At 55.6% G+C, this 15,864-nt stretch overlaps 2 protein-coding genes across 4 annotated transcripts in view; one reads left to right on the top strand and one right to left on the bottom strand.

Annotated features, from left to right (window-relative positions):
• Positions 1–15,864, bottom strand: part of LOC111938873 (tetraspanin-15-like) — a 38,008-nt gene that overhangs the window by 20,452 nt on the left and 1,692 nt on the right. Inside the window, exons 2-3 of one of the 3 annotated variants that reach the window (XM_086865469.1) lie at positions 6,440–6,659; positions 2,898–3,139 (exon numbers count right to left, since the gene is read on the bottom strand). Coding sequence is in view for 1 of the 3 variants with exons in the window: in XM_086865466.1 (XP_086721592.1) it covers positions 2,898–2,932 (35 nt within the window). In the remaining 2 variants the exon portion in view is untranslated. Of the gene's footprint in view, positions 1–2,897; positions 3,140–6,439; positions 6,660–15,864 lie in introns of those variants that run through there. The other 2 variants (XM_086865467.1, XM_086865466.1) reach the window with 2 other exon arrangements.
• Positions 1,588–14,442, top strand: TACR1 (tachykinin receptor 1). The gene is made up of 5 exons (XM_023940691.2): positions 1,588–3,079; positions 6,411–6,605; positions 9,172–9,322; positions 9,988–10,184; positions 10,697–14,442. Exons 1-5 carry the CDS (start codon positions 2,688–2,690, stop codon positions 10,989–10,991), a joined length of 1,230 nt encoding a protein of 409 aa, XP_023796459.2. The 5' UTR covers positions 1,588–2,687; the 3' UTR covers positions 10,992–14,442.

The raw sequence follows: 15,864 nt of genomic DNA, 5'->3' as shown, positions 1-15,864 counted from the left end.
ATATATATATTAATTAATTTATAATTAATTTTTAAAAATTAATTGGGGATGAATTGACCGTGGATAAAATCATCGTGGATAAAATGATGGATAAAATAATCCTGGATAAAATGATGGATAAAATCATCATGGATAAATTAATCATGAATAAAATGATGGATAAAATGATGGATAAATTAATCATGGATAAAATGATGGATAAATTAATCATGGATAAAATAATAATGGATAAAATGATGGATAAAATGATGGATAAAATAATCCTGGATAAAATGATGGATAAAATCATCGTGGATAAAATAATCATGAATAAAATGATGGATAAAATGATCATGGATAAATTAATCATAGATAAAATGCTGGATAAAATCATGGATAAAATCATGGATAAAATAATAATGGATAAAATGATGGATAAATTAATCATGGATAAAATGATGGATAAAATCATTGATAAAATAGTAATGGATAAAATCATGGATAAAATTAGAGATAAAATAATCCTGGATAAAATGATGGATAAAATCATCATGGATAAAATCATGGATAAAATGCTGGATAAAATGCTGGATAAAATCATGGATAAATTAATCATGGATAAATTAATCATGGATAGAATGATGGATACAATCCCGGATAAATTAATCATGGATACAATCCGGATAAATTAATCATGGATAAAATGATGGATAAAATCACCATGGATAAAATCATGGATAAAATGCTGGATAAAATGCTGGATAAAATGATGGATAAAATGAATGATAAAATGATGGATAAATTAATCCCGGATAAAATGATGGATAAAATCCCGGATAAATTAATCATGGATACAATCCCGGAGCTTTGCCGTTCCCGGGATCTCTCAATTCCTGCCGCTTTTCGGCCCCCCAAAAGCGCTCGGGGAGGGAAAACCGGGATCGGGAATGCCTGGAAAGGCGGAGGAGCCGCTCCCAGCGGGAGCTCGGAACCGGCAGCGGCGGCGGCGGGGCCCGCGGAGCCCCCGGGAGCGGGGGAAGGGACCGGGGAACCGGGAGGGGAGCGGGAGGGGAGCGGGGGAAGGGACCGGGGGACCGGGAGGGGACCGGGGAGGGGAGCGGGGGGACCGGGGGTCGGGGAGGGGACCGGGGAGGGGACCGGGGAGGGGACCGGGGGACCGGGAGGGGAGCGGGAGGGGAGCGGGGGGACCGGGAGGGGAGCGGGGGACCGGGAGGGGAGCGGGGAGGGGAGCGGGAGGACCGGGAGGGGACCGGGGGAGGGGGAAGGGCCCGGGGAGGGGACCGGGAGGGGACCGGGGGAGGGGACCGGGGGACCGGGAGAGGACCGGGGATCGGAGAGGGGACCGGGGGAGGGGACTGGGGGACCGGGAGGGGACCGGGGGACCGGGAAATGGACCGAGGGCCAGGGGAAAGGGGTCGGGGGAGAGGACAGGGGGGACCGGGAGGGGACCGGGGGTCGGGGGAAGGGACCGGGGGAGGGGACCGGGGCTCGGGGAGGGGACCGGGGCTCGGGGAGGGGACCGGGGCTCGGGGAGGGGACCGGGGGACCGAGGGAGGGCTGTCCCCGGGCCGGCTCTGCCCACCCCGTTCTGGCACCGCCCGCGCCGCCCATAAAAGCTCCGCTCGTGCCTCGCCCGCCGCAGTCGGGTCCGCGGCACCGGCTGCGGCCGAGCCCGAACCGAGCGGGATCCGCATCACCAAGCGGGAATCCGCACCCCGAACCGGGAATCCGCACCCCGAACCGGGAATCCGCACCCCGAACCGGGAATCCGCACCCCGAACCGGGAATCTGCATCCCGAACCGGGAATCCGCACCCCGAACAGGGAATCCGCACCCCGAACCGGGAATTCGCATCCTGAACCGGGAATCCGCATCCCGAACCGGGAATCTGCATCCTGAACCGGGAATCTGCATCCCGAACCGGGAATCTGCACCGCGAACCGAGCGGGATCCGCATCCCGAACCGGGAATCTGCATCCCGAACCGCATCCCGAACCGGGAATCTGCACCCCGAACCGCATCCCGAACCGGCTGCATCAGGTACCGACAGGAGCCGCATCCCGAGCCTGCTGCTCCCCGAAGCGCCTGAATCCCGAACCGGGAGGGATCCGCACCTGCTGCGCTGCACCGGCACCGGAGGGACCCGAACCCCGAACCGGGAGGGACCCGGACCCCGAACCGGGAGGGATCCAAACCCCAAACCGGGAGAGACCCGAACCCCGAACCGGGAGAGACCCGAACCCCGAATCGGGCTGAATCCAAACCCCGAACCGGGAGAGACCCGAACCCCGAACCGGGAGGGACCCGGACCCCGAACCGGGAGGGACCCGAGCCGGGTCCTGCACCCCGAACCTGCTGCCCCCTCAGTTGGGTCCTGCACCCCGAACCCGCTGTCCCCAAACTGGGAGGTGCCCATGCCCTGAAGCAGCCACGCAGCCCAAAGTGGCTGAGCCAGGAGGGCTCTGCACCCCAAAACTGCCTCTGCACCCCAAAACTGCCTCTGCACTGACCCTGCTGCACCCTAAACCAGGCAGGTCCTGCAGCCCAAAACAGCTGGGCCAGGGGGACCTGAGACCCCAAAACAGCTGGGCTGGGAGGACCCGAGACCCCAAAACAGCTGGGCTTGGAAGACCCCAGACCCCAAAGCCGCTGGTCCAGGAAGACCCCGCACCCCAATCCCCGTGGCCATGGACGAATCTCCGGCGCTGTCGGCGGAGCTGGAGCACCTCAACGCCTCCCAGAACGAGTCGTGGGCCAACCCCTTCGTGCAGGCGCCGTGGCAGGTGGCCCTGTGGGCCGCGGCCTACGCCCTCATCGTGGTGGTGGCCGTGGTGGGCAACGCCGTGGTGATGTGGATCGTGCTGGCCCACAAGAGGATGCGCACGGTCACCAATTACCTGCTGGTCAACCTGGCCTTCGCCGAGGCCTCCATGGCCGCGCTCAACACCGTGGTGAACTTCAGCTACGCCGTGCACAACGAGTGGTACTTCGGCCACGCCTACTGCCGCTTCCACAACTTCTTCCCCATCGCCGCCGTCTTCGCCAGCATCTACTCCATGACGGCCATCGCGCTGGACAGGTCAGGGGGCAGGGGGCAGCTCTGGCCGGAGCCCAAGGACAGGTCAGGGGTCAGCTCTGGCTGGAGCCCGGGGAAAGGTCAGGGGTCAGCTCTGGCCAGAGCCCAGGGACAGGTCAGGGGGCAGGGGGCAGCTCTGGCTGGAGTCCAAGGACGGGTCAGGGGTCAGTGGTCAGCTCTGGCCAGAGCCCGGGGACAGGTCGGTGGTCAGGGGTCAGCTCTGGCCTGAGCCTGGGGACAGGTCAGGGGGCAGGGGTCAGCTCTGGCCAGAGCCCAGGGACAGGGCAGTGACGGGGTCACTCCTGCCCAGCTCCCAGACCCCCAAATCCCAGATCCCCAATTCCAGATCCCCAAATCCCAGATCTCCAATCCCCCAATCCCAGAGCCCCCAGATCCCCCAATCCCAGATCCCCCAAATCCCCAATCCCCCAATCCCAGATCCCCAATCCCTGATCCCCAAATCCCAGATCTCCAGTCCCACGTCCCCAATCTTTTTTTGCTCCGTCTGTTCCACCGCAATTAACACAAAGCTCGTTTGGGTGCTAAAAATAGCCCAGCCCCGGCTGCAGGTGGCTTTGGGAATTCTTTGGGAGCGCTGGGAGCTCGGGAAAGGCTCCGGGATTGGTGCTGGAGGTGCCTTTGGATCTTTCCCTTCCCTTCCCCTTTCCCTTTCCCCTTTCCCTTTCCCTTTCCCTTTCCCCTTTTCCCTTCCCCTTTTCCTTTCCCCTTTTCCCTTCCCCTTTTCCCTTTCCCCTTTTCCCTTCCCCTTTTCCTTTCCCCTTTCCCCTTTCCCTTTCCCCTTTTCCTTTTCCCTTTCCCCCCTTTCCCCTTTCCCCCCTTTCCCTTTCCCCTTTTCCTTTCCCTTTTTCCCCTTTCCCCTTTTCCTTTTTCCCTTTTCCCTTTTCCCTTCCCTCGTTGGGGATTTCAGGCACAAAGAGGCCGAGCCGGAGCCATTCCATGGATCGGGGAGAGCTGGGATTGGGATCAGGATCAGGATCGGGGAGAGCCGGGATCAGGATTGGGAATGGGCAGAGCCGGGATCGGGATTGGGAATGGGCAGAGCCAGGATTGGGATTGGGAATGGGCAGAGCCGGGATCGGGATTGGGAATGGACAGAGCCAGGATTGGGATTGGGCAGAGCTGGGATTGGGATCAGGACTGGGGAGAGCCAGGATCGGGATCGGGATTGGGAATGGGCAGAGCTGGGATTGGGACTGGGGAGAGCTGGGATTGGGATCGGGATCGGGGAGAGCCAGGATCGGGATCAGGATCGGGAAGGAGCAGCACCGGGATCGGGAGCAGCAGGGCCGGGCTGGAATTCCCAATTTCCAAAACCAAACCCAGGGAAGCGCCTGGAAGGAGCCTGGCGTTCCCAAACTCCGGCAGCGCTGGGATCCGGGGGAGGCCTGGGAGCAGCGGGATCCTCCCCAACTCCTCTCCCGCAATTCCCGGGATACGGAAAAACTCGGAAAAGCCAGCACGGATCCCCAAGCGGGGATTGATCCATGGGATCTGGGAATCCTGGGATGGGCAGAGTTGGGAAGGACCTCAAATCCCATCCAGTTCCTTCCCAGCCTTGGGACATTCCCGGGAATCCGCAGCTCCTCCGGGAATCCCCCGGCGGAATTTTTTTTTGCGGGATCCACCGTGGGATTTTTTTTGCTGGAATTTCCCCCCCACATCCCCTCCTTTCCCTGGAGCTGCTCCAGCTCTGGGCACGAAGGAAAAACAGCCGGAAGTTGTTCCGAACACTCCGGACAATGGCAGGAAATTTGGGATCGGGGCTGGCACGGCTCTTCCCGGCTTTTTTTTTTTTTTTTTGGGAATGGGTTCACACGGGAAAAAGGCGGGAAATCCATTTCCCCCCCCCCCCGATTTTCCAGGAAAAGCAGCGGTGCCCAGGCTGATTTCCAAAACCAAATCCCAGCTCCGGCCTTCCCTAAACTGGGATTTCACCGAGTGGCCCCTGGATAAATCCGGGATTTCCTCCGGAGCATCCCCTGGAAATCGATGGAGCAGGAATTCCCGTGAGGATGAATATCCAGGGGGGCAGAACCAGGGAAAAATCCCCTCCCCGATCCCAAAACTCGGAGTTAACGGAGCCAAAATCCAAATCCGTGGGGACCGGGCGGAGTTTGGGATGCGGGGGACAAAAAAATTCCCGATTTTCCCTGGAGCTTCTGTTGAAAGCAGCTGGAAAATTCTTTGGAGTGGGAATGACCTCCTGCAATTCCCAGAAAAGCTGCTCATTAAAAATTCCAGCGGGAATCCCACTGGGATCTCCTCCGTTTATCATGGAAATTCCTTAAATATAAATATTCCCTTTTTTAACGTTCCAATTGGATTATCCAATTATCCCGGGCGCTCCGAGATCCATCGATTTCCCAGGGAATTTCCAGAGGGGGAAAATCGGGATCTCCAAACTTCCCTCCCTCAGCACAGCTCCCAAAATTATTCCCGAGGGAAAAATCCCAATCCTGCACTCGTCCCTGTGGAAATTCCACCAAAATCCCAGTTTTTTTAGCAGGAAAACCAGGAATATTTTCCAGCTCGTTCCCACTCCGTGTTTTCCCTGGAGAGGGAATTAGAGGATGCTGTTCTTACATTCTGGAATTTTCCAGCCCCATTCCCGCTGTTCCCAGAGCTGGAATCCTGGGATTTTCCAGCCCCATTCCTACTATTCCCACATTTCCATTCCTGCTGTTCCCCAATGAAACCCTGGGATTTTCCAGCCTCGATTCCCGCTGTTCCCAGAGCCGGAACACCGGGATTTTCCAGCCTGATTCACACCGTTCCCAAAGGAAATCCTGGGATTTTCCAGCCCCATTCCCACCATTCCCACATCCCGGGAATTCTGCCCCATTCCCGCTGTTCCCAGAACCAGAATCCCGGGAATTCTGCCCCATTCCCGCTGTTCCCAGAACCAGAATCCCAGGAATTCCGGCCCATTCCCACCATTCCCAACATGCTGGGAATCCCAGCCCATTCCTGCTGTTCCCAGAACCAGAATCCCAGGAATCCTGGCCCCATTCCCGCTGTTCCCAGAACCAGAACACCGGGATTTTCCAGCCCCATTCCCGCTGTTCCCAGAGCCAGAATCCCAGGAATTCCAGCCCATTCCCGCTGTTCCCAGAATCGGAATCCCGGCCCATTCCCGCTGTTCCCAGAGCCAGAATCCCGGGAATCCCAGCCCATTCCCGCTGTTCCCAGAGCCAGAATCCCGGGAATTCCGCCCCATTCCCGCTGTTCCCAGAATCGGAATTCTGCCCCATTCCCGCTGTTCCCAGAGCCAGAATCCCGGGAATCCCGCCCCATTCCCGCTGTTCCCGCACAGGTACGTGGCCATCATCCACCCGCTCCGGCCTCGCCTCTCGGCCGCGGCCACCAAGGCTCTGGTGGGGCTGATCTGGCTCCTGGCGCTGCTGCTCGCCGCCCCGCAGGGATATTTCTCCGTCACCGCCGAGCTCCCGGGAAGATCCGTCTGCCTCGTGGAGTGGCCGGAGCCCGGAGGAGCCGTGTCCGGAAAAACGTGAGCGGGAAGGCGGAAATCGGGGGGAAAATCCAGGGGAAATCCAAGGGAAATCTGAGGGAAATCCGGGAGAAATCCGAGGGAAATCCGGGAGAAATCCAAGGGAAATCTGGGAGAAATCTGGGATAAATCCAGGGGAAAATCCAAGGGAAATCCGGGGGAAATCTGGAGGAAATCTGAGGGAAATCCAGGGAAAATCCAGGGAAAATCTGAGGGAAATCTGAAGGAAAATCCAAGGGAAAAATCCAAGGGAAAATCCAGGGAAAATCTGGGGGAAATCCGGGGGAAATCCAGGAAAAATCTGGAGGAAAATCCAGGGAAAATCCAAGGGAAATCTGAAGGAAAATCCAAGGGAAATCCGAGGGAAAATCCAGGGGAAATCTGAGGGAAATCTGGGGGAAAATCTGAGGGAAATCCAATGGAAATCAGGAAAATCCAAGGGAAATCCAGGGAAATCTGGGAGAAAATCCAAGGGAAATCCAGGAAAAGGAAGGAAAGCGGTGGGAAAAGGAAGGAAAAGGTGGGAAATTATTCCCAGCCCAAATCGAGGCAGCCCCGGATTGGGACGGAGCTTTTCCAACGGCCGATCCCAAAGGGAAACGCCGCCGTTAAATCCGTCGGGATCCGCACCCCGCGTTTTTCTGGGAAAACCGGGAATGGGAGATCCATGGCAGCTTCGGGATGGGCGAATCCCAAAGAATTTGGGGATTGGGAGGAACTTGGAATCCGGGATGGGATTTTTTCCTGCCCTAAATAACTCGGGACAGGTGTTTGGGTCATTCCGGAGGTGACATTCCGGCTTTTTCCCCGCTCGGAGCGGTTATTCCGGGAACGCTCCGGTGGCAGCTGCTCCGTTTGTGGCGCTGGGTGGAAAAAATTCCATCATTTTTCCAGTTCCCGGGGGAAACAGGTGGAAAAAACCAGGGAAAACAGGAGAATTCCAACATTTCTGGGAGGGAATTCCTTTGGAAAACCTTTGGGGAGAACAATCCCGGCGTGCCGAGGGTGCCAGGGCTGGTTTTTCCCTGGAAAATATCCTTGATTTCGGTCGGAGCCGGGAATTCTGCAGGATTCGATCCGGATTCAATCAGGATTCCCAAAGAGATCGGGAATTCCATCAGTTTGGGATTTTGAGGGAAGGGAGGATCCACCCCCCGGATCCTCCGGGAATTCAGAGCCCCTTCCGTGCCGGAATTCCTGGGATTTGCCAGGGAAACGGCTCCGTCCTCCCGCGATTCCCACGGGATCCTCCATCCCACGCCGGATCCTAAAAACCTTCCAGCTGCAATTCCCGATTTTCCCCGAGTGCTCCGATCCCGGGAATCCTGCGGGCGGAAAAATCCCGCTGCTCTCCCAGCCCCGGAATCCCAAAAGAATTCCCGGATCCGTCTGGAACGGCTCCGGGAGCCCAGAGCCCTCTGGAATTGAGGCTCTGCGCTGCTGACGTTATCCCGCCGCTCCTCCAGAGGCTCCGAGGATCTGGAATTCCATGGGAACCACAACAAAATCCTCCTCTGGAGCCGCCGAGACGCCTCCGGAATGAGCCAAACGCAATCCAGCCCCGCAAGGCTCATCCCAAATGGAATTAGGGCCGGGAAAATCAGATTCTGGCAGCGAGCGGCAGCGGGGCCTGGGCCGGCCCCCGTTCCCTGTGGGAGAATTCCTGGAGAATTCCTCACCCTCTGGAGCTGGGATTCAATCCAAGGTGCCTGGATTCGACTCCAAATCCTTGGGAAGATGCAGGAGCTGGGATTGGAGCCCGAAAAATCCACCCGGAGGCCCCAAAGCCTTGGGAATAAAATTCCAGGATTTGGGAAGTTTTCCAAGCTGGCACCAGTTTGTAGGATCAGATTTTAGGGAAGAGAGGATTTTTCCAGGATTTTTCCAGGATTTTTCCAGGATTTTCCCAGGATTTTCCCAGGATTTCCTGCAAGGTCGGAGCCTCCAGCCGCTCCTGTGGTTAAACCCGGAATTCTTGGATTTCCTTTTAAAGCAACTCCTCTTTAACAGATGTTCTTGCTGATCTATGGCATTCCCGGAATTCCCAGAGCATTCCTGGTGTTCCCAGGGCATTCCCAGTGCTCCCACAGCATTCCTGGAATTCCCAGAGCATTCCCGGTGCTCCCATGGCATTCCCGGTGCTCCCACGGCATTCCCAGAGCATTCCCACAACATTCCCAGCATTCCCACAACATTCCCATGGCATTCCCAATGCTTCCACAGCATTCCTGGTGTTCCCATGGCATTCCCAGTGTTCCCAGAGCATTCCCAGTGCTCCCACGGCATTCCTGGTGCTCCCAGAGTATTCCCAGAGCATTCCCACAGCATTCCCAACACTCCCACGGCATTCCCAACGCTCCTACAGCATTCCCAGCGCTCCCACAGCATTCCCAGCGCTCCCACGGCATTCCTAGTGCTCCCAGAGCATTCCCAGAGCATTCCCAACACTCCCACAGCATTCCCAGCGCTCCCAGAGCATTCCCAGCGCTCCCATGGCATTCCCAGCACTCCCACACCATTCCCAACACAGGATCCTGTGGGATTATCCCGGTTTTTTCTTTCCCAGGTACCACTTTTCCATGACGGTGCTGCTGTACCTGCTGCCGCTGCTGGTGATCGGCTGCGCCTACGCCGCCGTCGGCCGCACGCTCTGGGCCAGCGCCATCCCCGGAGACTCCTCCGACCGCTACCACGAGCAGGTGTCGGCCAAGAGGAAGGTGAGGAATTCCGGGATCCGAGGATTCCCGGCCAATCTCCACAAGGTGAGGAATTCTGGGATCCAAGGATTCCTGGCCAATCCCAACCATGCAAAGGTCATGGCCGAGCTCAAAGTGAGGAATTCCGGGATCCAAGGATTCCCGGCGTATCTTCACAAGGTGAGGAATTCCGGGATCTGAGGATTCCCGGCCAGTCTCCACAAGGTGAGGAATTCCGGGAGGGGCTGGATCCAGAGCTCCTGGCCAATCTCCACAAGGTGAGGAATTCCAGGAATTCCGGGATCCGAGGATTCCCGGCTGATCTCCACAAGGTGAAGAATTCCGAGAATTCCGGGATCCAAGGATTCCTGGCCAATCCCAACCATGCAAAGGTCATGGCCGAGCACAAGGTGAGGAATTCCGGGCATGGCTGGATCCATAATCCACGGCCAGAGAATCCAGATGGGCTTAGGACAAAAATGGTTCAATTGAGATGTTCCTGGTTGGGTTGGGAAGGTCTCCAAGGTCAAAAAGTCTGGAAGGTCCAGAGGGGTTGAAGATGGAGCAGAGTCCTGTGGACATCTCCTCCACGTGTGTGGCCAAACCGAGACGCTGACCGCGTGTTCCGGGTGGGAATGGCCATTCCAGAGGCCGGAACGGCCGCCGGACGCTGTCGCCCGTGGCAGGTGGTGAAGATGATGATCGTGGTGGTGTGCACCTTCGCGCTCTGCTGGTTGCCCTACCACGTGTACTTCACGCTGCAGTACCTGAGGCCCGAGTGGTACCTGAGAAGGTCCATCCAGCAGCTCTACCTGGCCGTCATGTGGTTGGCCATGAGCTCCACCATGTACAACCCCATCATCTACTGCTGCCTCAACGACAGGTGAGCTTCCGTGGGGTCCTGGAGAGGATGGAGAGGGTTTTTTGGGATGGTTCTTGGTGGGGTTTCCCGTTCCTCCAGGGGTTTCCCGTTCCTCCAGGGGTTTCCTGTTTCTCCAGGGGTTTCTGCTTCTCTGTGGGTTTTTCCTCCCCTTGGTGAAAGATCGCAATTTTGTCATGTTTAGAAAAGCTCAGCTTTATCTTCTCCTTCCTTTGGCCATCTCCATCCCATTCCTGTGGCCATCTCCATCCCATTCCTGTGGCCATCTCCATCCCATTCCTGTGGCCATCTCCATCTCAATCCCTTTGTTCTCCATCCCATCCCATTGTTCCTCCATCCCAATCCCATTGTTCCTCTCCATCCCAATCCCATTGTTCTCCATCCCATCCCTTTGTTCACCTCCTTGTCCTTCCCCACCCATCATCATTTTCTCTGGAATTCTGGGTTTTTCTCTGGAATTCCGCGTCCTCCCCCGCTCCCTCGGCCCGTTCCGCGTCCCTCCGCTCCCGCGGCAGATTCCGGCTGGGATTCAAGCACGCCTTCCGCTGGTGCCCGTGCGTCAGCGCCGGCGACTACGAGGGGCTGGAGCTGCGCTCGGCGCGTTTCCTGCACACGCACGGCTCCGTCTCCAAGCTCAGCCGCACCGACACCGCCACCGTGGCCTCGGCGCTGGGCGCGGCCGACGAGGAGCCGGACGAGCCGGGCCGGGCCGAGCGCCTCTCCCTGGACGTCACCTCCAACGGTTCCTCCCGCAGCGATTCCAAGACGGTCTCCGAGAGCTTCAGCTTCTACTCCAACACCCCGACCTAGGGGTGTCCCCTCGGCGTCACCGCGCCGCTCGTGTCCCGCGCTGTTTTCCCGTCTCTGTTCCTTGGGATCGGTTCCGTGTGTTCCGGGCTGGGAACCAGGAATGTTTTCGCTGCCTGGTTGGAGATGGAGGGAATGCAGGAATGGGACAAAGCCGGGTTTTTCTCTGGAATTCCAATGTTGGTTGGCGTTTCTGTGCTCTCTGCGAGGCAGGAGAACCTCCAGAGGATCTCCTGGTGTATCCCACCCCATGGAAAACGATTCCCTCCTCCCATCCTTCATTTCCTTCTCCCTGTTGGATGTCCAGGGGGTTCCTGAATCCCAAAACGGCTTTTTCCAGCTCCATGGGGAATCATCGGACACGGTGCGGATCCAGGAGTTCCTGCATGGCCTTGGATCATCTCCGGCGTCCACATCTGCTGCTCCTGGTCTCCTGCTGTCGCTCCAAACCCGCTCATCGGAGCGGAGATTCCCAAGGGATCTCCTGAAGGGTCTCCCAAATGACCTCCTGAAGTGTCTTCAAGGATCTCCAAAGGATCTCCTGAAGAGTCTCCTGAAGGATCTCCTGAAGGGTCTCCTGAAGGGTCTCCTGAAGTGTCTTCAAGGATCTTCAAAGGATCTCCTGAAGGATCTCCAGAGGATCTCCTGAAGTGTCTTCAAGGATCTCTAAAGGATCTCCCCAAGGATCTCCTGAAGGGTCTCCAGAGGAACTCCTGAAGGGTCTCCTGAAGGGTCTCCTGAAGGGTCTTCAAGGATCTCCAGAGGATCTCCTGAAGGGTCTCCAGAGGAACTCCTGAAGGGTCTCCAGAGGATTTCCAAAGGATCTCCTGAAGGATCTCTGAGCTGAGCTGGGCTTTAGCTGCTGTTCCTCAACCACCCCAAGGGATTCCTGTGATTCCCTGGAAATCCAAGGCGACGCCTCTTGGATGGACTCTGGATCGCCATGGAGCTCTGGAAAAGGGGAGACCACCCTGAAGTGATTCCCACCCCCTGGGAATAGATTCCATCCCAAAAACGAGGATTGGAGGGAGCTCGGGAATTCTCCAGAGCCGCTTTCACCCCCAGGCTTCGGAGGATTCCCTTCCACCTCCTGCCTTTTGTTTTAATTAGGGAATTTTTATTTTTCCTTTGCAAAATCCACGAGGTTCCCGATGTGTGCACGGATTCATGGAATGTTCCCGTTCTCGTGGATCGTTTTCCCAGGATTCCTCCAGAGGATGAACGCACACCCAGAGTGAGGAGAACACGAAATTCCAAGCGGATAAACTCGGAATAAATCCACAAATTTGGGGAAAATCTGGGGTGGAATTGGCTCCCAAGTTCTCATTTGGGGTGTGGAAATTTGGCTCCTGCATGGATTCGCTGGAACTCTGGAGAAATGTCCTGGTCCCTGCTCCGTTCCCGTCTCCTGGCCGCCTGAATCCAGAGGTTTTTCCAGGTTTTTTCAGGAAGATCTCAAATCAGAGATTCAGTTCCCAAACCGGGCGGTTCCTTTGCCTCTTCCCCGGCACCCGCGAGGAAAATCAGCGGAATCTGATGGGAATTGCCCGGAGTTCTGCTCCCACCACCCGGAAAACTCCCTCATCCCAAACTCCAGATCCCAAATCCCAGACTGGAGCCGCCTCCTGACCCCAAAACTTTGGTTTTAACCTCAGCTTTGTGTCGTGAAATGCAGAAATTCCCGTCCCCACTGAACGGGAGCAGCAAATTCCAAATCCACCCTCGGGATCCGCCCCTAAATCCACCCTCTACACCCTACTCCACGTGGGACCGTCCCTCCCCCAGCACCAACCCCTGGATTCGGGAATCTTGTTGGATTTTTGGGAATTTTGCTGGACTTTTCAGGGATTTTACTGGATTTTTGGGATTCAAACAGGCCTGGCCCTGCTTGGCAGCAAAACTCCGGCGCCTTCGGAAGTCGCAGCCAAGGATCCGGCGGTGCCTTTGGAAGCCGAAGCCAAGGATCCATCTGGGAGCAATTCCCATTGTTCGGAGCGGTTTTTTCTGGGATCAGGCCTGCCCCACCCATCCTTGGCTTTGTTGTTGTTTTTATTTCCTGTCCCTCCAGCAGGATCCGTTGTTTACGGAGCGTTTCCCACTTGGAATGACGAGATTTGGGTTTTTCGGGATTTCCGTGTCCTTGCCAGAGCCCTGGTGTGAGGTCACGGAGCTTGGCCTGGGAGCTCCCGGTGTTTATTTTGCATTAAAATCATCAGTATCCATAAAAATTCCAATTTTCAGCCTTCAGGAGCCACCACGGGCGCTTCCAGGCTTCCCCATTCCGGGATTTTGGGATTTACTCATCTCATCCTGCCCCAAAATTCTGTGTCCAGCTGAAAAATGGACACAATCGTTCTATTAGCATGAGAATCCCCCTTTTCCTTGGAATATCCAACCCAAATCCCGTTCCTGCTGCAATATCCACTCCCAAATCCCATTTCTATGGAATATCCACTCCCAAATCCCATCCCTGTGGAATATCCACTCCCAAATCCCATTTCTATGGAATATCCACTCCCAAATCCCATCCCTGTGGAATATCCACTCCCAAATCTCATCCCTGTGGAATATCCATTCCCAAATCCCATCCCTGTGGAATATCTATCTACTCCCAAATCTCATTCCTGTGGAATACCCATTCCCAAATCCCATTTCTATGGAATATCCACTCCCAAATCCCATCCCTGTGGAATATCCACTCCCAAATCTCATCCCTGTGGAATATCTATTCCCAAATCCCATCCCTGTGGAATATCCATCCCAAATCCCATCCCTGTGGAATATCCACCCCAAATCCCATCCCTGTGACTCCGACATCCCTGGGGAATTCGGGATTTTGGGATGGCGGCAGCTGGAAGGAGCTTTCTGGAAAGTTCTTCCCACGGGAGCATGCCAAGAGAGGGGGAACCCAGCCGAACTTCCCAAAGCGTCTCGGGATTGTCCCACTGTGGATTTTCATGGATAAATATTCCTTTGATGTGGAGAATGGTTTGTTATCCCTTAACGAGGGGAGGAGGGGTGGGAGCGGGAAGAGATGGAGAAGGTGGAAAAGCTAAAATTCCATAAAAAAGACGGATGGGTTCGGGACACCCTCGGTGGGGGGAGGCTTGTCCTGAAACGTCACCGAAACAGGAAAAGGGACAATTCCCAAAATTCCTCCTCAAATTCCGGGCTGGGAGCACGGCCCTGATTCCCAAATCATGGGAAAGGCTCCGTTCTCTGGGAAATTCCTGGAGTTTCCAGTGTCCCTCACGGATCCCGGCTCCCCAAATCCCGCTGCTCCGCCGGGAATGCGCGATTCCCGCTTTTTCCATGCACCGATGGCGGAACATTCCGGATGGGAATTACGGGAGCATCCAACCCCCGCCGGCGGTTCCGGCTGGCTGGAATTCCAGATTTTAATTAAAGCAGCGTTCCCTGGCTCAGCTCCATCCCACGGGCCCGGTAAATTCCGGCTGTTGGTTTTCCATGAGTGATTTTCTCCGGGAAAAAAGGAGGGAAGGGATAAACATCCACATTCTCCCGGCTGAGCTTCCTGGGAATGCCAGGCTGGATCCCCCTTCCCGGTGGGATTCAGATCCAAACAAATCCGTTGGGATCATCCAATTCCCAGCGGGATTGAGATCCCCAAGGATCCATTGGGATCACCCCATCCCAGAGGGATTCAGATCCCCACGGATCCATTGGGATCATCCAATTCCCAGCGGGATTCAGATCCCAACAAATCCATTGGGATCACCCCATCCCAGAGGGATTCAGATCCCCATGGATCCATCGGGATCATCCCACCCCCTTTTCCAGGAATGGGGAATTTCTCCCCCATCCCAGAAAATGAGGTTGAGCCTTTATTGGGTACAAAAATCCCCCTCAGCCTCACAAGGAAAGGGAATTCCACATTCCCAAGGCTTTGGCTTATCCCTCCATCTCCAATTCCATGGGAAACCCCCCAAATTCAGGGCCTGACCCCCAAAAAAACCCCAAATTTTGTCGTTTTTGGTGCTTTCCGAGCAGGATCCGCAGCTTTGAGCGAGCCCATTCCCGCTGAATTCCTGCTCTGCTTCAGCCTCATTTCCATGGATGCATCCCAGCGTTTTGCATAAATGTTTGCTTAATGCCGAGTCCAAAATATCCCGGAAAATAAAAAAAAAAATGGGAATTCAAAGAAGCTCAAGGGGTGGATCCCGCGGTTTCCATGGCACCCGGGGGGGCTCTTCCCAAAAAAAATCAGAGCTCGGGAAGGAACGGCTCGGATCCCGAACACCCACACGGAAGCGGATTCGCGTTTTTCAGGAATCCCCGGTTTCATTTTGGGGCAGATTCCCACAGCTTTGGGGTTCCTGGAGGGTGGAGAATTCCGGCTCGTTCCCAGCAGTAATTAGCGTTAATTACCCTCGGTAATTACTGAGCTGCGAGCAGGAGCTGCTGGGAGATTTCGGCAGCGAAACCAACCCAGGCTGAGTGGGAATTTTGGGGTGGGAATTTTGGGGTGGGAAAGGAGGAATTCCAAAGGATTTGGTGTTTCCAGGGCCGAGAAACCTCCAGGGCATCGGGAATTCCAGAGGGAAGGAAGGAAAAAGGGGAGAGAGGGAATTGCTTCCACGGGATGCTCCCATGGGCTTAATCAGAAATTAATTATTAATTAGAGCAACCAGATGGGCAGGGAGGGGTTGCAGGAATTAAGGAATCCTGGGGGGATCCACGCTCCAGCCAGGAGATTTTTTAGGAAGAAATTCCTCCCTGAGGGGTTGGGATGGAATTCCCAGAGGAGCTGTGGCTGCCCCTGGAATTGTCCAAAGCCAGGTTGGAAAGGGCACCAAAAATCTGGGAAATCTTGGGATTTGTGGCACAAGAATTTGGGATAAAACACCGGGAATGG

The sequence above is a fragment of the Cyanistes caeruleus genome, chromosome 29 (assembly GCF_971803275.1).
Source record: "Cyanistes caeruleus chromosome 29, bCyaCae1.hap1.1, whole genome shotgun sequence".
NCBI lineage: Eukaryota > Metazoa > Chordata > Aves > Passeriformes > Paridae > Cyanistes > Cyanistes caeruleus.
This window is presented reverse-complemented; position numbering and strand designations above follow the sequence as displayed.